The 27,970-nt window shown below is 36.0% G+C and overlaps 1 protein-coding gene across 2 annotated transcripts in view; it reads left to right on the forward strand.

Moving 5' to 3' along the window:
• Window positions 1-20,008, forward strand: part of Sim1 (SIM bHLH transcription factor 1) — a 73,609-nt gene extending 53,601 nt beyond the window's left edge. For both annotated transcript variants that reach the window (XM_074077836.1, XM_074077840.1), the window contains exons 11-12: window positions 11,622-12,024; window positions 14,257-20,008. In XM_074077836.1, coding sequence (XP_073933937.1) covers window positions 11,622-12,024; window positions 14,257-14,987 — 1,134 coding nt within the window. In that variant the 3' untranslated portion in view covers window positions 14,988-20,008. The remainder of the gene's footprint in view (window positions 1-11,621; window positions 12,025-14,256) is intronic.
• The last annotated feature ends 7,962 nt before the right edge of the window (window positions 20,009-27,970 follow it).

Consider the following 27,970-nt stretch of genomic DNA (forward strand, 5'->3'; position numbering starts at 1 on the left):
ATTACAGTTATGTTCTCTGCACTACTTATACCTCTTCTAATGTGAAAACCTTAAGAGTGGGGCTGTATTTTTCACATCAGCTGGCAAGCTCCCTTGAAAATAGTATGTACTCAATAAATATTGTAATGAATCACTGTAAATAGTTCCCTTTGGATGCATATGAAGCCCTAATTGATGGCTCTAATCTTTAACTCCATGAGGTGTTGGTCTCTTCTAGAAGAAATGATTCTTTCAAGAGCTGAATCCCAAAGTGGGGTCAGTGGGTGGGGTTTGGTTTCCTGTTGTATGAGAACAGTCTTCAGCTGATTCATTTAAAAATTTGCAAACATGAATGGTTGTTTTGAAAATTAAATTTTAAAAAAGAAATTGGGGTTAATTAGGGGAGAGTATTCAGAATGACAGCAAATTTTCTAAGAAAGGAAAACAGAGGTTTTGACAAAATTAACCCAAAATTAATTTTCACTGAACTTTCTTTGGTGGATGTAAACTAATTAAAATTGGGAGTTAAGTCATTTAGCTTCTCAGCTTTAAATATAGCAGAATGTTTTTATGTTTCAAAGGAAGAATAGCAGATAGCTGGTAACTCATACAATGTGATTCTTGAAAATAGTACAGATGCCAAGAATGTCCAGGAGAACCATCCGTAGGCTCGCATTGTTTCTCTTTCCTCTCTATCCTATATTTTTTGGCTTTTTATCAAGCTGTTAAGTGATAAGGAATATTGATAAAAAAGCACATTCTAGCAGGGAAAATTGGAGTATTTGTATGAGAAGACCTTTGTGTTTTGGTGACACATTAGCATCCTGATTTTCTTTCTGCAATTGAGATTGTTGAATTCTTTATCTTTTGACATCTATATATATGCATACGTGTATATGTATATGTATGTATATATGTATATATAAAATCTCTTACATATCTGTAAGATGGGACTAAAAATATGACCTCTAGATGGTATAGTCTAGGAGAAAAATCATTTTTACAGAATGGTTTTATTGTGACCATTCCTGTTCTACCCAAATGAAAATGATTAATCAAGGACCTTTGCTGGATAAGTGCATATCTGTAACATGTTTGCATATTTCAGAGTGCTGTGATACATACTGTTTGATTTTCACTGCAATCCTGTAAAACTGTCTGTTCTTTTTCTGCAAATGGGAAAACCAAGGTCCAGGCAAGGTGATCTTTTGTACAGGTCACATTGAGTGACAGCAGATCAAGGTCTGCTTATGTCTGAGTCCAATGCTCATTTCTACAGGAATCCCTAGGTAATAACTTTGAGTGACATCTTATGTGCAAAATATTAATAATCAGTAACAAGAACAAAGACATTTGAACAAGTACATTATAGACTTATTATAGCAAGTTTCTATTTCTTCAAGAAAAAATGTTACCATTTTTACAAAGGGCTTTGTATCGAATCATTCTGAAAAACAAAACTTAAGTTTACTCTATAGGAGTTTTTGATTTCCAGATATTTATTTTGTAATGATTGCATGTTTATAGAAAAGTTAGAGTATTCCTCTGTATCTAGGTTCACCAGTGCTTAACATTTTGCCATATTGCTGTATCATTTTCTCCTTCTCATTTCTCCTCCATCTTCCCTCATTATTTTTTCTGAACCAATTTTGAACAGGTCTCATATATCATGGTTCTTTACTAAACTTTGACACTTCAATATGTATTTCCTCAAGACAGTGGTATTCTCTTACATAACTGCAGCACCATCAAAACATTAATAAAACATTTTGATCTAATACTACAGTCCAAATGGAAGATTTACCCAATGATAGCCCTTAGAACATTTGTTGTTTTCCAGTAAGTACAAAATCCAGTCCAGGATTTTATAGTGCATTTAATTGCATGTCTTTTAGTCTCCTTTAATCTAAATGATTATTTTTCCTTGTTATTTCTTTCATGTCATTAGCATTTTTGAAGAATATAGTTCAATCGTTTTGTAGAATTTTTTTTCAACTTGAGTTTGTGTGCTGCTTCTTCATGTTTAGATTCCAGTTACACATTATCTGCTGGAACACTCCATAAGTAACACTGCATCATCAGAGTTTCTCTTACCTCCACAGGCATCTATTCTGTTGGTTGGCGACCAGTTTGATCATCTGGTCAAGGTTTCTCTAGTGTGTAATTACTGTTATTTTTTTCCTTTCAATTAAAAGCAATCTGTGGGGGGAGATATTTTATGATCATAAAAACAACCTATTCCTCATAAAACTGTCTCCCCTAGATTTACAGCTACAATAATTTGTGCTCATATAAATCTTTATTAGGTTGAGTGCAAAATGTTTGTTTTTCTAATTCAACTATTCCTTTCACACTTACCAGTTGGTACTTGACTATAAGGAAGATTTCTGTTGTCTACCCCATTTATCAGTTTGTTTGGTTATCAGTATGAACTCATTGAATCTTATTTTGCTTAGTGGATTAGAATTCATTCATTACTATCCTTATGTACATTTGCTTAAGTTTTCCATGTGAGAATTCCTTCAAGTTGGCTCTTATGTCTTTTCACACATCTCCATCATTTTATCTTGAGAGCAGACTTTCCTACTTTTTTGATCACTAAGACATTCAGGCAACCCTTATACCTTCTCTGCCCCAAGCAGAGTTAGTCATTTTTCCATGGAGCTCTGGTTCCTTTTAATGGAGAACGATATTAGGAACTAAGATCTACATATCAAATGTGCATGTATTACTAGCATGTCATTGTTTCTAGGTCTTTTCTGTAGATAGGGCTAAAAGATAAACTTATATTTCCTTCTCTATCCTTTTGTCTCCTTTTTCTTCCCCTCCCTCCTTAGGTAAACAATTTACTAGTTTTCTGGTTTATCCTTCTTTTATTTCTTTTTGCAAAAGCTAGAAGATACATGTATGTTTTACTGCTGTTATTTTTGCATGAAACACAGCATATTATATATGTATATATACATATATTTAATTCTCTTTCATGTACATTTGTGTATATATATTTATTTATTTCTCATGTATGTGGTTCCTTTGTGAAAAAAACAACTGCCTACTTTTCTATTATGCATATATACTAAGTTTGTTCAACTAATATCTGTATTTGAACATTTGGGTGATTTTTAACATGGTGTTACCATGAACATGCTGATGTATAATTATTTTCTGTTATTAGAGCTGTATTTTTAGGATAACTTGTTAGAAGTGAAAAACTTCTTGGTCAAAGGGTAACTGCCGCTGGTTGTTCGATACTGCTAAATTTCTTTGCATATTCATTCCAGTTACACTCTCACTAACAATATATGGGAGCACTTGCTTCCTCACACCATGACAAGCAACGCATTGCCTAGATTTTGAATTGTTGCTATTTTGGATGGCTGAGAAATCGTATCTTAGTGTTTTCTTTAACTTGCATTTTTCATATTAAGAAGTTAAATATATTTTCATATGTTTTAGAGTTATTTTTATATTTGATATTTTCATTGCAATTTCTTTTTTATGCACTTTGATTTTTTCACATTAATAATATAAGGGGATTTCATTGTGATAATTCCATTTATACAATGTAACTTGAACAAGTTCACCCCCTTCGTTATATTTCCATTCCCCCCTCCCTCTCCCTTCCTCTTTTAAACAGTGTTTGACAGGTTTCACCATGCTGTCTTCATATGTATACATGCAGAATACTTTCATCCTCTTCACCCTCTTCACCCTCATTGTGATTTCTTTTGCTTTATTTTTCAAGAGTTTTAAATTGAGAATTGAATTTATTTTTATTCTCTCATTTTAATTTATTTTATTCTCTCACTTTAATTGATTTAGATATTTAATGCTATGAATCCCTTAAGATTGAATATATAGCATTTTTTCAATACTTTCCCCATGAATTTTGTAATTTAATATATGTAATTTGTGGTTTTTTTTGCCTATTTTCCCCAAGAATTACTTAATAGTTTTTTTTAGGTGGAAGAGCCTTTAAAATTTTTTGTTTTTAATTTACATTTGTCTTTGTTGTTAGAGATTGTTGCTTATAATATTTATACTTCATGAAGTTTTACTAAAATTTTCTTTCTGACATAACATGTGGCCAATTTTGGTAATTAGACATGTACACTGAGAAGATTTCTTCTTTTTTAATCTTTTTCAATGAGATTGTTAATTTCTTCTTGAGAGACTAAATTTAGTACCATATTTGTTTTCATAACATCCAACATGTCTTATGCCAAATTTAACCACTGTCTATGCAGTGTCTGTGGTGGGATGGTCTATTTTATTTGACTACCCTCAATGTAACTCATTTCAGTAGTTCTAAGCTTTCTTCTTTATTGTTAATATGTAAAGTTGACACTGGTCACACATGAAAGGGAGTAGGAGGATGAATATGGTGCAGAAATATGTAGACATGCATGTAAATACAAAAATGATACCTGTTGAAACTGTTCTATGAACTGGGTGCGGGGGGGATAAAGGGGTGTGGTGGAGGGGGTGAGTTCAAGTGTGATATAGTTCATACACTGTAAGAACTTTTGTAAATGCTACAATGTACCCCCACCTAGCATAACAATAAAGGAAAATATATGTAAAGTTTGATATATAGCCATTAAATTTAACTGATTGATTTTGTTTTTAAGTCATATGTAGTAGCATTTCTTTTCTTTCCTTTGTTTACTTTACCTGATTTATATTGCTTCTTTCTTTTAGTCTTTTGAAGCATTATGTTAGACTTGACTCATATCATTACATAGAGTTAGATGTTGTTCTATGAATCAGTTTGAAAATCCTTTTTCTTTTAATTGGTGACTGAAGCCTGTTTATTGATGTGGTTGATATACTTGGCTCAACACTCTTATATTGTTTTACGTTACATTTACAATGTGCTTTATGCTATATTTATTTGTGTTTTCCTGATTTATCTTCTTTGCTATTTTAATTAAACTTTTAATTTTGATATAATTATAAATCAACCTGAAATTGTAGCATGCAATTTGATAAAATTGTAAATTTACATGTAATTGTAACAGATTGATCCTGTATATTTCTTACCTGGTGTGCTCTGATGGTAACATCTTGTGAGACTGTAGTACAGTATCATAACCATGATATTGCATTGTTACTATCAAGATATAGGACAATTTTATCACTACATGGATCCCTAGTGTTGCCCTTTAATAGCCATACCTACTTTTCTTCAGCCCTATTGTTGTCCTTAACCCCTAACAAGCACTCACCTGTTCACATACATGGAACCATATAACCTTTTGAGATTGCTTTTTTCCACTCAGTGTAATTCTCCAAATATTCATCCAAGTTGCTGAATTTATCAACACTCCAATCTATTTTGTTGTCAAGTAGTGTTCCACATTTTGTTTAACCATTCACCTTTGAAGGATATTTGGTTTATTTTTTTTTTGGCTATTAAATATAAACTTGGGCTAGGGATGTAGTTCAGTGGTAGAATGTTTTTTAGCACCACCACTAAAAAAACAAGCTGCTGTATAACAACATCAAAAAATAAACAGCCATGTAAATGGGCAAAGAACTTTAATAAATATTTCTTTAAAAGAAATATAGAAAAAAGATTCTCAAGACCACTAATCATCTGTAAATGCAAATAAAAACATAATGAAATACCATGTCACACCCACTGAGATGGAAATAGCAAGTGTTGATATGGGTGCAGATAAGTTAGAACCTTTGTGTGGTGTTGGTAGGAATGTACAATGATGTAGTTGCTATGGAAAGCAGCATGAGAGTTCATATAAAATTAAAAATAGAATTTACATAGGATCCAGTGATTCCCCTTCTGGCTATGTACCCCAAAGGATTGAAAACAAGATCTCAAAGAGATTTTTTTGCATATCAAATCAAAATGATATCTATAACATGTGTTATACTAGCATCATAGCCCAAAGGTAGAAACAACCGAAGTCATTAACAAATGAATGGATGAACAAAATGTGGTATACATAAGTAATGGAATATTATCTAGCCTTAGAAAAGAAGGAAGCTCTGACACATACTACAACATGGATAAGCCTTGAGGACCTCATGCTAAGTGAAATAAGCCAGGCACAAAAAGACAAAACATCGTATATTTGCATCTACATAACATACCTGAATAGTCATATTCATCAGGATAGATAGTAGAATGCAGGTTGCCAGGGGCTACAGAGAGAGGGAAAGAGTGAGTTGTTTAATGGGAACAAAGTTCAATTTGACAAGATGAAGCGTTCTGGAGATGGACGGTAGTAATGGTTGCACAGCATTGCAAATGTACATATGCCACTGAACTACACACCTCAAAATAGGAGAAGTGTAAATTATACCCACTTAAAAATAGTCTTAAGAGGAAGGGAACAGTTGAAGAGGACCTGGAAGTGTGTGGAGAGCTACTGTAGACATTCACGTACAGATGTTTTGCATGAATATAGTTTCATTTCTCTGGGATCAATGCCCAGGATTGCATAAGGTAATGGCACAGATAGGTTTTAAGAAGCTGTAAAACTATTTTCCAGGATGGCTATCCCATTTAACATTCCCATCAGCAGTGGATGAGTAGTCCAGTTTTCCTGAATCTTTGCCAGCTTTGTCGTTGTCACTATTTTTAATTTTAGCCAGTTTTAAAGGTATGCTGTGATACGGCATTGTAGTTTCCATTTGCATCTCCCTGGGCACTAATGTCATTGAACATCTTTTCATGTGATTATTTGCCATCTGGATATCCTGTTTGATAAATCCCACTTCATCTTTTACCCATTTTATTTTTCAATTGTTGAGTTTGGTGAGTTCTTTATATATTCTAGATATTTAGTCTTTTTGAAAATGTGGTAGGTAAATATTTCTCTTTGTAGTTTGTTTTTTCATGATCTGAATAGGGCCTTTGCAAAGCAACATTTAAAATTTCTGATCAAGTCCAGTCTATTGTTTTATTTTCCTATTATGGATTGCTTTTGTTCTCAACTCTTAGAACTTGTTACCTAGACCTAGCTCTTGAAATTTTCCTTGGATATTATTTTCTAAAAGTATTATAATTTTGTTTTGCATTTAAGTCTGTGATCCTTTGACATTTTTTTAAACAACCATTAATGGATCACTACATTAAGACCTATTTGATTTTTGCTTATGACTGTCCAATTACTCCAGCACCATTTGTTGAGAAGTCTAACTGTCCTTTATTCAATTGTTAAAAATAAGTTGAAAATATTTATGTAGATCTGTTCTGGGTTCTTTATTCTGTTCCATCTATCTATCTCTCCATAATTTTCACAGTCTTCATTTTAGTTTCTATATAGTAAATTTTGAAGTTGGGTAGACAGATTCTCCTGCTTTATTTTCCTTTTTCAAATTGTTTGAATACTTCTAACTTCTTTCTATAGAAATATGCAAATATGAAACCTTTTTAAATCTCTCTCCAATTCCTTAAATTTATGTAATTTTTGTTCTCGTAGATGTGTTCCAGCTTTTGTTCAATTTTCCTTATTAAATTTTCATTCAGATCTATTCCCAATTTTACCACTTGTAATTTATTATGATTATTATCATCATTATTTATCTTTATCATTCTGGGACTAAACCCAGGGCTTTGTGCATATAAGGAAAGAACTCTGCCACTGAGCTACTTCCCTGATCCTGTGTTTTTTGGTTCATTTCTTAGTATTTAAATTTCTGATTCCTTATTCCAAGTGTGTGTACATGTGTGTGTATGTATGTGTATCTCCAAATGCTTCTTGAAGGCATTTAATTCAATTTAGAGTATTACAATTTTATTTTCCACAGTTATTTGATGAGAATTTTTATTAGCTGAGGTGTTTCTATTTCCATTTGTGTGTTTTTTTCCTACAGGGGTTTCTCTATTCCTGGATGTTTCATGGGCTGCAATACTCTGTCATGAATATGCTTTCCTGTCAGTTTGTGAAATACAAGTTTCTGAATGGATGTTTGTGTGTTGGAGGGTAAAAGTGGAAGGATCAAATTAAAATCTGTCTCATGCTTTATTTATTTATTTTGTGTGTGTGTATCTACTGAATGCTTAATTTCTCCCTCTTCATTCTTTCCTTTCATTGCTGTATTTCTGAGAAACAAAAACCATTCTCAATTAATATTCTTCTCTTATGGAAGTGATACTTTTTAAAGGCTGCCACTTTGGATCTTGTTCATTTTTAAGACTCTTCCCTATGGCCAAATACTGGCTTGTGTTTGTATTTTGGCATTTAATGTTGCATTTTTTCTTCCTGAAGGTGATTTTATCTATGCTTAGATTATGCCTTAACCCCTACCCAGAGTCTGTTAAGCCTCCCCTCACCCTACATTCACAGATTCTGCATCCAGAGATTAAAAGTCCAAAAAGTTTTACTTATAAGTAACTTGAAATTAGCCATATTTTATGCCTCCCAATAATGTTGATGGCATGAGTTATGTGTGACTTAATTTGTACTTCTTCATAACTTTGTAGGTTTTGAAAAGAGGATGCGTGGAGAAATTTAGATTCAAATTGCTGCCATCATCTTCTTACTCACCAGTATGAAGTATCCTTCATATTTTAGAATATAATACTTTACAGGCCAAAAGGTATCATGTATTCCTAAACCACTTGTTTTTTATGGGATACTTGGGGGGCAATTGGCATTATAGCAAAATTTTAGCTTACTAGATCACTTTCTTTTGTAGTTGTGGACAATAAAACTTCTTACTGGTTCGTATTTGTGTATTCTGAGACATGTTCTCACTGTGTAGTTCAGATTGGCCTCAAACTTGAGATTTTATTGCCTCAGACTCTTGAATTATAGGTGTGTATCATCACACCTGACTGTAATTATCTTCATCAAATAAGTGATATGTAGAGACAAGCATGGAAACCAGATGTTCCAACATTAGAAAGGATATCAAGTAGTTATTGTATCATATAGAATATTAGAACTGAAAGAAAAGTTAGAGGAAGTGTAATCTAACCCAATATGGCATTTTACAGATGAGCCTAAGAAAGATGAAGTAATTTACTCAAGGTTACCTTGAACATTATGGTAGAGATGGGCTTGGAAACTAGGTCTCCTGGCTACGTGTTCCTAGCACCTCTTCTATTAAATGACCCTAACTCTGATACAGCCTTTCATAGGTTACTGTTATCATGACTTTTATTTTTCTGTTGAAAGAAATTAAATCACTTGCCTAAGAGCTTGAATGTAGTAATGGCAGCAATAGCTGTGAGAAGACCAAGAGCCTTCCTATGCAAGCCATTCATTCACTACTCTGTACTCAATGCATATATTGACTAGCTCTCTTCCTCTCTTTCTGCCTTCTCTCTTTTCTCAACTATTTAATGAACACCTGAAATATTTCAGATTGAATAATGGGGTTGTAGTATTCTCAATGGAGTTGACATCTTGTATAGTTCATTTTGAAGAAGTGAAAGTAGATCAGTTTTGATGTTGTGCACAGGTGCAAGTTCACAGTTTTTCTTAAAAAACAAAACAAAAAATTTCTGCTAGGCATTTTCCTCTATAGCTTCAAAGCAGTATAAGGTTTGGTCTAAGTGAACCACCCTTCTGCTTGAATATCTCAGGGCAATGTACTTACTGTTGTAGTTTCCAGGCTGTTGACAAGAGGCTCATCCTTTAAATTCTCCTGTGGGTGCTCTTGAAATGTGCACCTTATGTATGCCAAGGTTGCCTCGTGTTGAATTTTCTTTGTGAGTGAAAGAATGTTCTTCTTTGCTGCACCAATAGCACTTTACCATATACACTCAGGGAAGGCTTTTTGCCCTCTTAACAGGGCTCAAAAGTCTTGACTGGAGTACTTCAGAAATAGGCCTGTTTTTTACTTTTATGAAAACAAGCAGAGTCTGAGCAATTCCTAGCTTGGAATACCACTGATGACCTGAGTTTCTCTGAGGCAAGCAGATGGATAGTGTCACTGAAGGATGCATGTGTAGGGCTTAGATCCCCAGTCAGTAAGGCCATGGGACATTTTTGTTCTGGTGAATGTGAAGATGATGTCTTGTGAAAAGAGAGGCTGGTGTGCACTAGGAGAAAAGGCTGATGGCATGTGGAGGGTGTGATGCGGGGAACTAGACCTAGGGATGCTTCAGTACTTTGAGTCTTCTCTCCTACAGTCTAACAGGGAGAAAAGCTGGATTTTCTATTTGTGTTCTTGATGGAATATGCTGGTGCTCATATGTGTATTTAGAAAATAATTGCAGTAATAATTTGAAGTGTTGAGTGGAAAAATCTTGAATCTGGAATTTGTGGGGTACTCTATCCTGAGTATGCAGGATTTAATAGCATACTTTTCATTTATTCAAGAAGAATCTCTCTCTCCCTTTCTCTCTCTCCAGCCTCTGTCTCTTTCTCTTTCCAAGCTAGAAAAATGTACAATGAATTTATATTTTAGTTTGGAGGACTGTAAAGCAATGCCTCCCCCCTGTACATCTTACTAACATTGACGCCTTTTGTTTTTTTAATCTTCTCTTTTCCTTTACCTTGAGTGTGAAGTTGTGGTTTGGAGTGCAGGTTTTGAGTCCAGATAGACCCCAGGGGCTATGGAACCCTATTAAAACTCCAAGTGATTTGATTTCCTCATCTATTAAGTAGAGTTGCTTAGTAGTTCTATTAGAGTGGCTATGAGGATTAAATGATGGAATAATTAGCATATCACCAGACATATAGTAACCTTTCAAAAAGTGGCATTGATTATTATCATAGCAGATCATCTCTGTCTACTACTTAGAATTGCATTTGACATTAGAGAACCCAAAATTTTGGGGAAAATTATTATATTTCCAATATTAGTGGAAGACTTTCAAACAACACATTACCTCGTGAAGTCTATGTAGCATCTTATATTTTCTTTTAATACCTGACCAAAGAGCCTGGGAATAGCTGAGCAGTGTAATTCCAAGTACTTGTGGTTTGTTTTTCCTCTGATGATCCTATGCATAATTGAACTTTAGAAAGCAAGAAACACAGGCTAGTGAATAAACCCAGCTTTTATATGACAAGGCTTTTAAAGTTCTGTTGCCATTGAACTAGGAAAGCATTTATGAACTATTTGACTGTGTGCCCAGAACGGCATTCAGAGAGTTAACACTGTAGCATGAAGATTAAGGTTTAGCACATTAGTGCCATAAGCTTAGTTTTTATTTTGTTTTCCCTAATTAAGAAGAAATGTGGAGGGCAAATAGAAATAAAATATGGAGCTTTCTTGGAATATTTTTTAGCAATACCATTTGGGTGGTGATGAAGAACTTGGGTTTGAATCTTGGTTCTTTTATCTGCTAACCTTGTGGACTTGGGCAAATCACTCCCTCTTTGAGACTCAGCTTCCCTGTGCATACAGTGGAGTACAAACATTGTCACTATAGGGATACTGAAAGAACTACCTGGGATAATTCACCTGGGGCACTCCATTCGCTGCCTAAGGAATTCAGTGTTTATTATTGTTTTTATCTGCACCTTTCAGGAAAAGGATTTTCTATGGAAGCATCATTTGGCTTACTAAATGATTCCAAGTTAGCAGTGACCGGCCAGGTGCTCCAGTGAGTCTTCGTTTGGCAGCCTCAGGACAGTATGGCTCTGGGGTGCTTGTCAATAAAGACTGTTTAATTCATTTGTTTTTGAAACGGCCTTATCTCCCTGTCTTGGTTTCAGTACTCGGGATTTCACACGGAAAGATCAGAATCGGATCACGACAGCCAGTGGGGCGGAAGTCCCCTGACCGACGCCGCCTCCCCGCAGCTCCTGGACCCCGCGGAGAGGCCAGGCTCCCAGCATGACGCGTCCTGCGCCTACAGGCAGTTCTCGGAGCGCGGCTCGCTCTGCTATGGCTTGGCACTGGACCACTCCCGCCTGGTGGAGGAGAGGCACTTCCACAGCCAGGCCTGCGAGGGCGGCCGCTGCGAGGCCGGCAGGTACTTCCTGGGGGCACCGCAGGCCGGGAGGGAGCCCTGGTGGGGCTCCCGCGCAGCCTTGCCCCTGACCAAGGCCTCCCCCGAGAGCCGAGAAGCCTATGAAAACAGCATGCCCCACATCGCTTCAGTCCACAGGATCCATGGTAAGAGAGGTGGGAGGGATTCCTGAGTCCAGCGGGAGGCTCTGGGGCAGGTTAATGTCACACGTGCTAGGTGTGACACTGGCTTCACTGGCCCCAGTGGTTGCCTCTTGATTTACAAATCAGAAACTCACATTAAAAACCAAGCCCATTCATTGAAGTGTATTAATTTTGGTAATGTTTTCGGCATGTATCTGTAAGAGGTGAGAAAAACATTACCATTTTAAAAATCATAAAGAATAGAAATGAAGTTAAAGTAAATTATTAAATCTATTGAACTTGTTGCATGTATGCATTTACACTTTTTGGTGTTATGTGCTCGCAGGTGGACTTGAATAGTCTGTGGACTCCTTGGGTTAATAACGGTGTTTTTGTCAGTGAAGACACTATTGATAAGTTGGAGAGGCTGGTCTTTGTTTTATGGACTATCATTCATATCATAGCTCTTTAGCCTCTCTGGGCATGAAGTGTCAGTATCTTCCCATCTTCCCTTCCCCCATCATTATGATAACCACAGTACCCATGAGTAAGGGTGGTGGAAAACAGAGAAACCACTGAGATTGTCACTTGGGATTCTTGCACAGCCTTAGAACACATGGCGATCTGGAGTCAAAGCTTTGATCACTGTAATACTTTTCTTTGTTCACTTCACAGTAGACTGAGTAAGGAGAGCCCATTCTGTCTATTTCTGGGCAATTCTTTCAAAACCTTCTCTATTTCATTAAAAGTCAGTGACATTAGGATTGATCTGAAGGCCCCGATAGCACTCTTCTTGTCTTTAGGATGAGAATGATAGTGTTGTCTCCGTCTGTAAAGTCCTCTGTCAGATGCCACCCAGACACTGGTGGCCTTCTATGAATAATTTTAATTTCTTTCTATTCTTGCTTTTTTTTTTTTTCAACTTTTATTTTGAGTAAGCAGCCTGTTCTGAACCAAGGAACATTTCGGTAGTCTGGTAAATGGAAACCCAGGGCAAAGGGCAATTGCTTGCCTAAGAAAGGAGTGAAGTGAAAATCCTGGCTTAACCTGCGTGGTCTGAAGAAAAAACTATTATAAATAAAATAGGAAGAAAAGAGAAAAGGAAAGCAATGAGTAGTGTGATCCAGAGCTTCTCTGCTGCATTAAGCAGTTTACAGCTTTTATGTTTTTCTTCTTACTTTTTATATTGACTTCAGACTGTTTTTGAGAATAATTTGTTTTATGGAATTTGTCTTGGATATAATACTCCCCCATATTAGATCTCACTCCTTGGTTCAGAACAAGTTATTAAAATTGTTAGTATTTACTTACTCTTTACATTGTTTCAGAAGATACCTGTTTTTATAGGATAATCTCTGAAGCTGAGCTGCTTACTTGATATTTATAAAATTACATTTATATTTTTGATCAGGACAAGATATATCTACATCTATATCCATCCACCCATTAATATACACATATAATAATATATATTTTATCCTTTGTCTAAAAATTAACATTGGCGCCTTAGAATAACCCGGCTTAATATACATTGAGCAATATTAACATTTTCAAGGATTTATTTAGAATAAAGAGAATCCACGCACAGGAAATCAATGTGAGTCAATGCCCTGTATAGCTATCCTTATCTCAACCAGCAAAACCCCTTGTTCCTTCCTATTATTGCTTATACTCTCTCTACAACAAAATTAGAGATAAGGGCAAAATAGTTTCTGCTGGGTATTGGGGGGGGAGAGGGAGGGGGTGGAGTGGGTGGTAAGGGAGGGGGTGGGGGCAGGGGGGAGAAATGAACCAAGCCTTGTATGCACATATGAATAATAATAATAAAAAAAGAGAATTGTTCAGCCTATCTTATTGCCTTCTTCAAACTCAACTGAAAGCATTTTGTAAGCATCAATCTAAAAGATACTACCCTAGAAAAAGCATAAGCCAAATTCTATGCATTTTTCTTTTCTTATTTGCAGCTGGGCAGTGATAAAATGCATAGATGGAGACATAGAAACATGTTACGATTTCACTAACTTGCATTCACAACCATGAACAAGGTTTATCTTCTAAGAAACTTACCCACTTAAAATCCACCAATTTTACGTGAATCCAGTGTAAATATGCATTCCAGTACAATAACTGATAACTCTGTCACACCTATCTGTTTCAAATTTTGTGTTAAAAATGAATAGAAAAAGAAATACACTTAATTTTGTATGTGTGTGTGAATTTTGAGACCATTTACTTTTTACTTCTTTTGATTTCTAGGGCGAGGTCATTGGGATGAAGATAGTGTGGTCAGCTCTCCAGACCCTGGGTCAGCCAGTGAGTCAGGTGACCGATATCGAACTGAACAATATCAAAGTAGCCCACATGAACCTAGCAAAATTGAAACTCTGATAAGAGCCACCCAGCAAATGATTAAAGAAGAAGAAAACAGATTGCAGCTGAGGACAGCTCCCCCTGACCAACTGACTTCCATTAATGGAGCTGGGAAAAAACATTCTCTCTGTTTTGCAAACTACCAACAGCCCCCACCAACAGGAGAAGTCTGCCATGGCTCTGCTCTTGCCAACACTTCACCATGTGACCACATCCAGCAGAGAGAAGGAAAGATGCTCAGCCCCCGTGACAGTGACTATGACAACAGTCCTACTGCACTGTCTCGGATAAGCAGTCCCAATTCCGATCGCATTTCAAAATCCAGTCTGATTCTAGCTAAAGACTATCTACATTCAGATATGTCTCCTCACCAGACAGCAGGAGACCATCCTGCTGTCTCTCCAAACTGCTTTGGCTCTCACCGGCAGTATTTTGATAAGCATGCTTACACATTAACTGGATATGCCCTGGAGCACTTATATGACAGTGAAACCATTAGAAACTATTCCTTGGGCTGTAATGGCTCACACTTCGATGTTACTTCCCATCTAAGGATGCAGCCAGACCCAGCACAAGGACACAAGGGAACATCTGTTATAATAACCAATGGAAGCTGATGCTTTTCTAAAATATTTTGTTCTTCAAGGGTCTCTGAAACATATTTATAGTTTAATGTCCCATTACCAGCATTTACTATGCCACTGATTGTTAGAGAGGGTAATTTAAGTTTCTGAGTATTTGACATGTGTTCCTATGAAATCCAAGAAAACATAGTACTAGCCTTCAAGGTTATACACAGATAATGGAGCTAAAGTGAATATTTAAATTGCCCCTACAATTGTATGGGAACCAGAATAGATACATTTTGGATTGAAAGATACTCATGTAAATCAGGTGAGCAAATATGCCAGGAAAGGACTGATGGATGGCAACACTGTATTGTGATGATTCAATAATACTTATACACATAGACTACTCCCTATTCACAAACTGCTTTGTACACTTTACATGGAGAAATAGAGAATAAATAACTGATCCCCAAGGGGATACCTTTCCTTTACCACATTAAGCTGCTTAAAGAAATGTCCAATCCTCACATAACTAAAGAAGACAGAGATACATTTTATAAACTGATTTCTTCTTTGTGGTTTCAACCCAGCCATCTCATTTGGTTCAGGCATAAATTAGAGAAATGGTTCTGGCTATGGTGCAAGAATGCATTTTCACCTGGTATCCATTATAAGCAATCAGGAAGTGGTGATTTTTCACCTTACTCTTGAGTTAGACAAGGACCAGGATTGCACTGACATAGAAGTAAGGGTTTTTCTAAATAGCAGCATTGAGATGTTGGGAGACATGTCAAAAACTGTGGCATGTCAACTGAAAGTAGTTTAGTGAAGGGAGAAAGGCAAGAGACAGAGTAGAGTGAAATTATATCAAAACAAACAATTTAAGGCTCAGAATAGGTAAACAACATATTTGGGGCTTGCTTATAAAATCAACCAAGTAAAAAATTCAAGAAAAATTCACCAAGAAAAAAAGCTGATAAGTGCAAAAATAACTAAGGAAAACCTGTGAAGTGCTACATGACAGCATGGAAGTGTTTTAAAACATTTCAAAGCCCAGATGTGCCATTGTGTAAGCATGTGGAAAGCCTCCAGAGCAAGTCTAAGATAAAGACTTAGGCAGATAGACAAGTAGCTCAAAGGGCAAGAGGAGGGAACAGCAAAATGTTTGTTTTCTTTGTTGCTTATAAACAATGAAAACAACAGACTCACTTTTATGTCTGTATGGTATAGTAGAAAGACCAGTGGACTAGATGCCAAGATCTCTGGTTTCCAGTTCTGACCCTGCCTAATTTTATTACCATAGATGTATCATTCACCATGGTCAAGCCCCAGTTTTCTAATCTGAAAGGGCTATGGCTCTGTGGTTCATAGGTGCAGCAGAATTGAACTTGTGAAGTAGTTAACTCTCTGCTATAAACTGTCAAGATGAATTGCTCTGGTATTTATGCACACATGCAGAGGTCTACATGTTTTATAACTATAGCAGGTGTGTGGCTCTTTTTAGGCAGGTATATAGTCAGTCAACTTTCTCTTAGATTCAGCCTGTAGATGGTAGAAATTTATGAGAGGGAAGAAAATAGAATTTATTTAATGCACTGATTTCTAGTAATCAAAGCAAAGTGAGATTGGTGATTAGAGAAGTTTCATAGATAATATGTCATAGGAGTCCCATGCCTGTAACTATTGCCATATTCAAGGAGGGGAATGTATTAAAAGAACTTGACTTATAATTTTAAAAACAAAACATGACATTGGACACTCAGGGATAGAATTATATTTTCATCTTTTTAATACAGCTATTTGGCAGTCCATAGGTTGGTGACAATCTGGATGATGACAATTTTAGAGTTGAATATTGGGTTTTTGTATACAAAAGAAGAGGCTACATAAAATTAAATAGCTATTTCTTAGATATGGCAGAGCAACATTTGCCAATATAAATGCAAAAAGGAGCAAGAAAGTGAGGGAGGCAATAGCTATCATGTGTACTTTCAAAAATTTTCAAAGTACAATTGAATTGTGTAAGAAAAAGTATCCAGTAATTTTGAGAAAATTGTTTGTGAGAAGCCCCTGGAATATTTAAAGTGTATTCTGACCAATTTGCAACATGAAGTAAGGTTTTAGGAACGTTAAAGGTCTTGTAGAATTATGTAGCTGGATAGGTGTTTCAAAGACACATATCTGACAAATATGATGTGTTTTGGAAAGGAAATCTACACAGATGGGTTCTACTGATGGATACATATATTCCATCAAAAGTGTCAGGGACAGATATTGTAAGAGGAATGGAAACTTCCTCTAAGAACTAAGGAAAATGAACTGATCCTAAAGAAAAGAATGTCACTAAAGAAGTATCAGTGGCACATTTATATGGAGGATAATTAATAGAAGGAATAAACTATGAATTCCACAGATGGGGCTATTCAAGAGTAATACTACTCCTTACAATGCTATCACCAGTATTTTTAAAAGAAGACAGAAGTAACTAAATTATATTTGATTAAAACTGGGTCAATCTACCAAAAATTTTAAATGCATATCATTTATTTAATTTGCTGAGTGTCAGTAATTTTTAGTAGCAGTGTTATTACATTACACATAATGCCTTATGGGATCTCAGTATTATATAGCTTACATTTTTTCCAACATGGCGTGATTACTACAGAATGGCCCCAGATAAGTTGACATTTTATGACAAGGTAACTTCTTACTATTCATGTAGATGTGTAAAAGTGTATGTGTAATCTGCATTATTTTATTTTGTGTAGGAACATACTTTCTCACAAAGAAGATGCTATCTTTTAAAAATAAGGAATGTAATATAAGTGTGCTCCCAATAACTTAACCAGTCAAAATTAAACTTAAATTGGCTTGAGTTTTAATCCTCAATTTCCATAGCTTTGCTAAAATGCTGAAAACCATGAAGTTTGATTGAAATAGAGAAAAGTATGCTCTTTTTGTATCACCAGGGGGTTTCATAAAAATGTGTTATATCCAAGTACACTGTTACAATAAGTACCAATTCACTAAATAATACAAAGCTCATTCTTTCTCATAATAGTAAGAACATCTTTATTGCCCATTTCACCTGCTTTAGCCAATTTAAACATTTGGATGACCAAAGAAATAAACAAATATTTCCCAAATCTTCCTTGGGAAAATTGTTAAAACTATTAGAACATACAGATTTGATGTGTCATTTTTAGATGTGTAACATTAAGTTCAAAACTTTAGGTGTGCTTCTGCTTCACAAGTCTTTTGACACAATTTGCTGAGTCTAATGTACAAGCTTTTCTAAACTGTACTTGCCTGATACAAGGCAATATGGGAGTGCTGATGTGACATTCAAAATGAGACAGGATATAATAAATAATTTGCCTTTAGTGTTTATACCAAAAAACCACTTATTATTTCCTGATTATACTTTATAGGGCCAAAATATTTCCACCGAGTACTGTTCTTAATTCACTCTCTACCCTGATGCCACAAGCTGCGCTGGGCAGAGGATCCCACTTAAATTAAGCTTTAATGGGATCTTCTAGAAAAAGTTAATATGGTACATTTCTCTTTCTTTCTTTTTTTTTAAATGGAGGGTAAGGATCCGTTCTAATACAAAATCATTTGGAAAATACATAAAAATATTTAAAAAATAGAATGAAAGACTTTTCCTTCCAAGATCTAGATCAGTTTAATAGAAGATAGTACAGCTAAAAAGGCATTCTGAATACAGATTTGGTATTTTATAGCTCTCTCTCTCTCTCTCTCTCTCTGTCTCTCTCTCTCAAAAGCAGGACATTACTAAGATATTCAATGCAATCTATTAGTGCTGATGTAGTTGGGAGTAACAGGGTGAATGCTGATATTTGGAAAATTGAATATTTGTCCATTTGGGAATCATTCACCTTTCTTGTTGGAGTAGCTGACACTTTAATACAGTCCTGATTTAAAAAGTTTGAATGATCAGATTTGGTCCTTAGTTCACTCAAGTCATAGATGTAAGCATGCATCTTATTTTATGATTGACTTAAAGAAGTAAGTGCTCCAAATATGTGATTCAACCATGTAAATGTCAAATTTTTGTGATGGGGATTTAAATCTAAGCAAAATCTATTGACTAGTTCTTCTTACTGTGAAATATGCCATGTATAAAACATCATTCAGAATCTTAAAGTGAGTGACAGAACAGCTATGGACACATGCAAAAGGTATCAGACAGAAAAATGTTCTTGGGGAAAATTTTTGTGTGGTGCTCATTTCTTGTGCACAAGGGTTGTACGGGTAGGTGAGATTCTACAAATTTCCAAATAGGTGTTTGTTCAGAGTTCCTTCTTTAAGACTGTATGCAGAAAGTACACAAACAAATACACACACAAAGTATGGTTTTTATATCACCTTGGGGATTTATAAAATGTGCCATATCAAATTTTATATATTCATGTATATGATAGTTCACACAAGAAATCATAATTGATAATTTTAAATCAAACATTTGTAGTTTTATTTATCACAATTTTGCTGCATGGGACTTGACTTTGCTTTCACAAACCTAAATGGAAGGAGTTTGTCCTAACTTGCTGGTTTGGGACACATTTAGTCACAGCTAAATTTATACTTAACAGTCCTGATGTGTTTACATTTTGAAAGAAATGGAATTGGCTTGGAAAAAATTTTAGAAGTACTGTAACTTTTTTTTCCCAAAAGGGAAAGATTTCAAAAAATGAAACATGAGTAGGCACTTCGAAAAAGATAAAATAGTTTGTTTGTTTTTTGACTGATATGCTAGAAAAAGGATTATATTTGTGAGAAAAGATACTGATTGCCAATATTCCAAATCCCATCTTGCAATGTATAGTTTTTAGTGATATTGTAGTATAAAGCTGTAATTTGAACTTTTACTTTGGAATGTAAAGTAGAAAATATTAGCTATGTCAATGATATCTTGAAAGGTGTTCCCATTTATAATTATTTATATTGTAAATAGCTTTCTGAAGTAAATTTGAAGTTAATGTGCATAAAATGTATTTATTATGTGAGGAATTTTTGGTTTAAAATATAGTTACCAATATGCACTTTGAGTCTGAATCATTCATTGAAAGAAAAAAAAAACCCTATAGGACAAAATAGATCATCAACCCTTTGAGTTCTAGATTCTGTTGAAATGAATACCTTACACAGACACACACATGTGCATGCATGCACACACATGCACTCACACTACACACGAGACCTAAGAATAGAAGCTTACACATATGCATAGTAACTATGAAGTAACAGGTCTGGTTTCTATTAGTTCTGGAGGATGGTTTTCTCAGTGTTTCATCAGGACATCTTAAGCAGGACTTCTCTTTCTACTTTGCAAAGTAAAGAAATCTAAAGGTACAAGTTACATTTTTAATGCATAAGGGAAAAGAAAACATTCAATATTGAGATGTCATTCAAAAGCACATTTAAAAACACATCCCACATATTTTTTGTTTTGGGATCCAAAGTATTTTTAAAACTTGAAATTAAGAATTAAAATCAACAAAGTTATATGTTTCTAGGTAATTCTTTGAGCATTTTCTTTTTTTTTTCCACTCCTACAAAGTAAAGTTTTATTTATTTATTTATTTTTAATTTTTTTTTTATTATTCATATGTGCATACAATGCTTGGGTCATTTCTCCCCCCTGCCCCCACCCCCTCCCTTACAACCCACTCCACCCCCTCCCTCTCCCCCCCACCCCTCCATACCCAGCAGAAACTATTTTCTTTTTTTAAGGGGAGCACTTCTGGGATTTAAACTCAGAGCTTTGTACTTCGTAGGCAGGTGCTGTACCACTTGAGCCCCTGCACCAGTCCTTTTTTGCTCTGGATATTTTTGAGATAGAGTCTTGCTTTTTACCTGGTCTTGCCTGGACAGCAATTCCCCTATTCTAAGCTTCCTGTAGTAGCTAAGATGACAGGTGTGCACCACCACACCCAGCTTTTATCTGTTGAGATGGGGGTCTTGCAAACTTTTTTTGGCCTCAAGGTCTCAAACCATGATCTTCACCATTTCTACTTCCCAAGTAGCTAGGATTACAAGCAGGAACCACTGGCCCAGCTCATGCTTGTGTATTTTCACATTTCCTTTCATGTTTTTCTTTTGTTTTTTTTTTCCTCTCATGTTTTTCTTTTGTTTCTTTGTTTTTTTTCCCATTAGGAACTAATCATTTACCCTCATGTGTTCCAGAAATCATCATGGACCAATTCAACAAACCTGTACAATATCTTCTTAAATCAGTGGAAATGTCATTGGTATTTTACAAACCTATTTTTATAAAGCTGAACAAAATACCAGAATATCATTATCACTACTATTATAGCATTTATCAGATGTTTTCCAACAGGATTCTTTGAAATACTTGTTATAGTGCTTTTGTTTCTGAAAATAAAATTGCTTTCATCTACTTTATTTTTCAAAATAACTGCACTTTCAATCTAATCCACACTATTTTTTAGATATTGTGTTACCAGCCTCTGTCACTGTGACAAATACTTGAGATAATCAACTTATAAAGAGAGTAAACTTATCTTGGATTAGTTTTGGAGGTTTCAGTACAGGATCACTTAACTTCATTGGTTTTGAATCCATGATGAGGCAATGCATCATGGCAGGGAGCATGCGGTGAAGCAAAGATACTCACCTCATAGCTGGGAAGTGAACAAGAGGAAGAAGAAAGGGCAACCAATGCTGGAACACCTCCCACTAGGCCCCAATCTCATAAAGGTTTCACTACCTCCCAATAGCACCAAGCTGCCAGTACTACTTACACATTGGCCTTTGGGGAACATTCAAAATCCAAACCATAGCAAATACTTTTTATGTGCCCCAAATGGGATAAGGATCAGGAGTGCTATAAGAAGGCATTTACAAATGTCTTTCATTTTCCCTCTGTGCTTTTATTTTTTTTGTGGTACTAGGGTTTGAATTCAGGGCCTTGTGCACTTAGTCATTCCTCTAGCCCTTCTTTATATATTTGAAAATATAAATTCTTTAGATAATTATAAAAATGGCAAATATTTCTTAAACCCTCATGTGTCAGGTGCTGAACCAAGCTCAGATTATCAGAGAAATCTGAATAGGGAGACTCACTACCCATTGTAGAGGGAATTCCCAATTTCCATTTCATTATTGAGTGAACTGAGAACCAGAATGGCTAATTAACCCAGCTGGTAGGCTAGTACATGGTGGAGGTGAAATTTGAATCCAGGCAGGTTTATGCTAAAACTTTATTCTTCTTTCTTTATATGATCATAATAGTAGATCAAGTAAAAGAAAACATTAGCTAACTGGTCATTGTGTAAAGCAGATCACTCAATCCAGTCAAATGGTGACTCCATGGTTCTTGGGTTTCACTGTAATTTCACTGGTACATAGTGACCTGCCTGGAGAGAGATGGTGTCAACCCCATTGCCCCCCTAACAAACATCCTTCCTGCCTTCCTTCCTTCCTTCATTCCTTTCTTCCTTCCTTTTTTCTTACTTTTATGGCACTTAGGATTGAATTTAGGATCTTGTACTTATGCTCTGCCACTTGAGCCACACCCCTAGTCCTTTTATGTTTTAGTTTTTTCAGATAGGGTTGCTCTCTTGTTAAATTTGCTCAGGCTGGCTTCAAACTGCGGTCCTCCTGTCTCCACCTCCCAAGTAGCTAGGATTATAGATGTGAACTACCACTGCCAGCCTTTGACTCTGCTGAATGAATGTTATGATGTTTCTTCATATCAATATATAATATACCATGTAAAGTCTACTGTATAAAAATCCTTTAGGCAAATTACTCTAACAGGTTCACTATGGTATTTGACTCTTTTTTTTGAGGCATTTTCAATTAACAAAATATAAATGGCTTAACTAGTAATTAGAAACTGTATTTTTTCACTCAACGTGTTCAGGTTATGAGCCCAAGAAGTATTTTTTTCATGATAGTTATGAAATACTGTTTTCTTTCATGGAAAACTCTCCTTCTTCTGGATAAAAACAACAAAAAGCTAAGATGTATCAGAAACAGCTGCACTATTTAAGTGTTAGTTTTGTAGGCATGCTGCAGAAAAATCTTAAGGAACTGTTGTAACTACCATGTTCCTTGTTTGATAAGAAACTGCCTGTAAGTTATCTCAGAGATGAGCTTCCCTTCAGAACATAGATGATCCCTATAAGTTGTCATTAAGCATGGGATGTCCCTGGTAGGACCAGTCTGTTTCTGGCTGCCTTGGTTATCATAGCCATCCATGGTGCTAGGAACCAGTGCATCCTTCCAGGCTCATCCAGCTGTCCCTGGCCACCAGCCTCTGCCCTGCAGTGTCAGGAGGGTTGACCCTCTGTAGTACTTCTTGGCATTTTTCATAATTATGCTTTATAACTTAATATGTGTCATATTTACCAATGGAATTGGATACAGAGTGGGAGAAATGTGAAACGGTCTGCTTGGAGAGTTTGTAAATAATCTTTGCTTTCTTCAGCTTCCCCCAGGTCAGGCTCCTGTGTGGAGAGTAATTCCATATGGGAATCTTACTCGAGTGCCATCTAAGTAAACTTTAAAGGAAATCTTGGCAGTATCTGCAGAGCCATAAGGAAATCATTCTCAGTTTCTGGGGAGAATTTTCTGATATCTTTGTTTGGTGTATATGCTTAAAAAATAAAAACTCAAAGAGTCTTTTATGGTGAGGTCTCCAGGGTTCACACGGGAATGGATAATTGGGATCTAATGTGAGAATAAATCATCGAGGTAATAATTGAGGCTCATTATTCAGTGCATTTCCACATTCCTAATTTCCAATTTCAGCCCTGTGTTAGTCATATGTCCCATTAGTTAGGCTAGACAGGGTTTGTCTATGATGCCATGCTAAAACATATTTTTTAATTTAAAAGGTCAGAGACACATTTTTCATGCACATTTTGTAATTCGGTTACATAATTAAAGGTCCATCCCTAAGTAAATTTTTTTCAGGGTAGAGAGGAAAAGAGGTTTACCCTAACATGGTTTTTCATGACTTTTAGGCATCTAAGGCTACACCTGTTTCTTGTTTAAATACCTGCATCTGCTGTACAATTAACATTGATAGTTTTTCTACATGAAATTAAAATACATAGGAATCCTTTAATGTATCTTTTAATGTAAGACACAGAATGTCTTGTTTTTGAAATTTGTTTCCTTTTCATAGGCACTAATGTTATGCCATTTAATGTCCACAAAAGACAATAAAGATGACCTAAGAATTCTTCCACTCTTCCATATACCCTTTCGTTAGTTTATGGTCAGGTTTTCCTTTTTTAGATGTGTTATGTCATACTGTATTACTGCAAATTTTTACTTCTCCCTCATGCTCCTCTACCCTGCAGACACCATGTCATTTTATTTTGGGAACCATCCCTAAAAGACAAGGACTTCAGAAATTAATCATTCTCAAACTTAACCAAAATTAACAATAACTTGTCATCTAATGTGGGAATTTTTGTTGTTGTGAAGTGTTTTTTTCAAAGTGTAGTCTATCGTCATCCAATTTCTTTTTGTTTCCATTTTTATTAGCATATGTTAATTGTACAAAGTAATGGGTTTCAACATGGTATTTTCATACATGCATGTAATGTATTTTGGTTATATTTGTTCTATTACCTTGTCTTACCCTCCATCTTTTTCATATCACTACTAGTTCCTTTTTACTTTCATGTCCTTTTTTCTCTTCTAAATTCCACATGTGAGAGAAAACGTGATACTTATCTTTCTGACACTTAGTATGATGATCTCTGGTTCCATCCATTTTCCTGAAAATGGCAGGATTTCTTTCGTCTTTATGACTGAATAAAACTCCAGTGTGTATGTGTGTGTGTGTGTGTGTGTGTGTGTGTATACCACAACCAGATTTTCTTTATTCATTGATCATTGACAGGCACCTACAGAGAGGGCTGAGATCAGCATGAAACTTTCTCCTTCTGGATCAAAGTCCTTATGCCTTTCTTTGGACACTCCCAGTCTTCAGCTCTTCTATGGTTCTCTTCACTTTTCCTCTCACTTTTGACTCATCTCAGTTGCTCCCAGATTTTTAAGTACAGTAGTGTCCTGTTGACACATACATACACACATGTACACATGCACACACTCTCCCAGCCTTCATGTTATCAGGGCCTTGTTGCTGCTTGATTTGTTCCACAGCAGCTGTTTTAAATCCTGAGAGCAACCCAAGTCCTCTCTTAGCTGAAGACTATGTGTTTTATAGTCCTTGTCTTCCTGAAATCATTTGGTACCTCTTCCCAACATTTCAAAATATATCTGCATCTTCTCCCTTCTTTTCTAACCTGCTTGTCTTATGGAAGGTAACTTTCTATTCTCAGAGTAAATTTTCTTCCTGAGGCACTGATCTTCTGACACCTTTAACCATTTCTTTCTTTTCTTTCTTTGCCGGACCCCTTGCTTCTGCCTCTGCACATGTGTCATTTTCAAGAAGTACAAAAAAAATCAAAGTAGTCTGACTGATAGCCTATCTCTTCATTCCTATAACTGTGTGTGTGTGTGTGTGTAAGTGATGCACTTACCCTCAAGTTATCTTTCGCACACCCTCCCAACACCTAAGGTACAATTTTTCTAAAATTTTCCTTTCATCCTTCTGTCCCCTTATGCACAAGCCATGCCAACTCCTTATTATCTTTCAAATACATCTTGACTTCTTTGGTATTTAAGTGGTCCTGCAATCTGGTTTCTAACCCTCCTATGAAGTTAGCCTGCGCCCACACTCCTTTTTCACATCGTTGGTCTTGGGGAGGCCATCGAAGCAGTGTGTACATGCTTAGATGCTGAGACAGACCTAGATTTGAATCCCACCTCTACTACTTACTGGAGGTACAACTTTGAGAACTCTGGTTCAGTTCTTTGTATAGAATGGAGATGCCAGGGATTCAGACCTTAAAAGCTGTTGCAAGCTTCCTGTGAAGCAATGCTAAATAGATGTTAACTGTCAAATATAATGGGCCTCTAAGAATATGGTCATGCCGCTTTCCACTTCCCCTTCACTCACCATTCAGTTAGTTTTGAACTGACACATACCATGTGCTACTAGGTGTTGGCATTCAGATGGCCTCTATACCATAGACAACCCAGCCCCAACTTATAGCCTGTGACCCAAGAGCCTGGAGGTTGGGGGCAGTGGTGAGGGAGAACCCAGAGCCTTTGACTCCTTCACTTTCCTAAATGCTGCCCCTGCTTTGAAGCTGGCCTCTGATGGACTCTTCTTGGCCAACCCCTATTTGACTGCCTTGGGTCTCACTTTTGTCTGAACTCCAGTTGTCCTTGCCAACTTGGCAGCTGCTTACTCATGGTCTTTAGGATGCTTAGACTCTTTCATTAGCAGCAACATGGAGATGGTTCCCTATGCCTTCTGTTACCTGCAGCCCTAACTAACCCTGAGAACAGGAGAGGAACTGGATAAATTTGTGTTGAATGAGTGACTGCATTCTCCTTTACAAATGGTGATATTTTCAGGCTATGTCATTGTGGCATACAGTCAACATTATAAAACTTCCTATGTCTTTGCTACCCAAAATAATACTGTGGCTTCTATAAACATTATTTTAGCATCATCATAAGGTTTTTGTTTTGGGCAGGAGGAGAAGGAGAGTTGCAAGTTGTTTTCAACCTTCTGATTATAAAACCTGAATAGCAGCCCTTCTGCATCCCATCCATATTAATGATTTTACTCCATTTGCACAGTAATGATGACATATGTGACATCTTTGCACAGTTCCTGATTTTTGTGCCCCACCTTCTCAAATCCACCTTTTGTCTTATTTGCCCCTAAATCTTAGCATTTCTGATACATATTACATATTTATCTAAGTCATATTACATGATACAACTTAAAGTACTTTAAGAATACATTTTTGTAAATCTTATCACCATTTCATGATAAATCACCACAAATTCAACTTTATTTTACTTTCTCCCTCAAATTTTCTTCCTCTTGTATACATTACATCTTTCACAATGTTAACAGGGTCTTCCTCCTAAAGAGTTTATATCATTTGTCTGCTTTAAAAAGCCTGTCTGTGTTCCAACTGCAGCTGAATGAAATTCAAATCCCTCAGTTTGCACACCAAGTGCTTCACAACTGAGCCCCAAGCTACCCTCTTGGCCTTCTCCACCTGTCTGCTGGGGCACACAGGTTTCTGCTGTACCGAGATTTTTCATTTTTCTTGAAATGTGCCATGCATTCCACTGTCCTGGCCCTGGACACAGGTCATTCTGTTTGAAATCCTCCATAGCCATTCTTTAGGTAAAATTCCACATAACCTTTTAAGACACATAATTCTCACGTGGTGCCTGAAGCTGAGTCTGACTCCCTTTGGGAAAGTTTTAGACTTCCTTTCTGGATCCTCACAGTACACCATTCATATTTCTGTTATCTATCAAGTGTACTGTGAGTTGTAGGATGTGAAAAAATTATAAAAACAGTAGGTTGTTTAAAAATGATGTAATACACAAACATGCACTGGAATAGAATAACACAATTTTGCAACTTATCTTTTTTTTAATTCAACAATATATCACGGGCATGCTTTTATATTTGTTCTTGGGTTTTTTTTTTTGTTTTCATAGTACAGATGTGCCGTGATTTGTTTATCTACTATCCATTATGATAGACATTAACTTCTTTCCAATTTTTGCTTATTATTTTACATTGTATACATATGTATAATAAAGAGATCATTTTGATTGAATTTTAGGAGGATAGATCCTTTTAAGTAAAATTGCTGGGTCAAAGACTATCTTCAAATTCTCCTCCAGAAAACATTTTAACTGTGGTGCTCCCTTTAACTATACATAATCCCACATCTCATCCTTAAAATATAGTTTCGTGGGTTGATTCTTATAGACACTGTACATTTCTTTATCTTTTTAGGCAGAATTGGGGTTTGTTAGGCAAGTACTCTACCACTTGAGCCATGGCCCTAGTCCTTTTTTGCTTTAGTTATTTTTCAGATGTGGTCTTGTGTTTTTGCCTGGCTGGCCTTGGA

This window comes from Castor canadensis, chromosome 1, assembly GCF_047511655.1.
Source record: "Castor canadensis chromosome 1, mCasCan1.hap1v2, whole genome shotgun sequence".
NCBI lineage: Eukaryota > Metazoa > Chordata > Mammalia > Rodentia > Castoridae > Castor > Castor canadensis.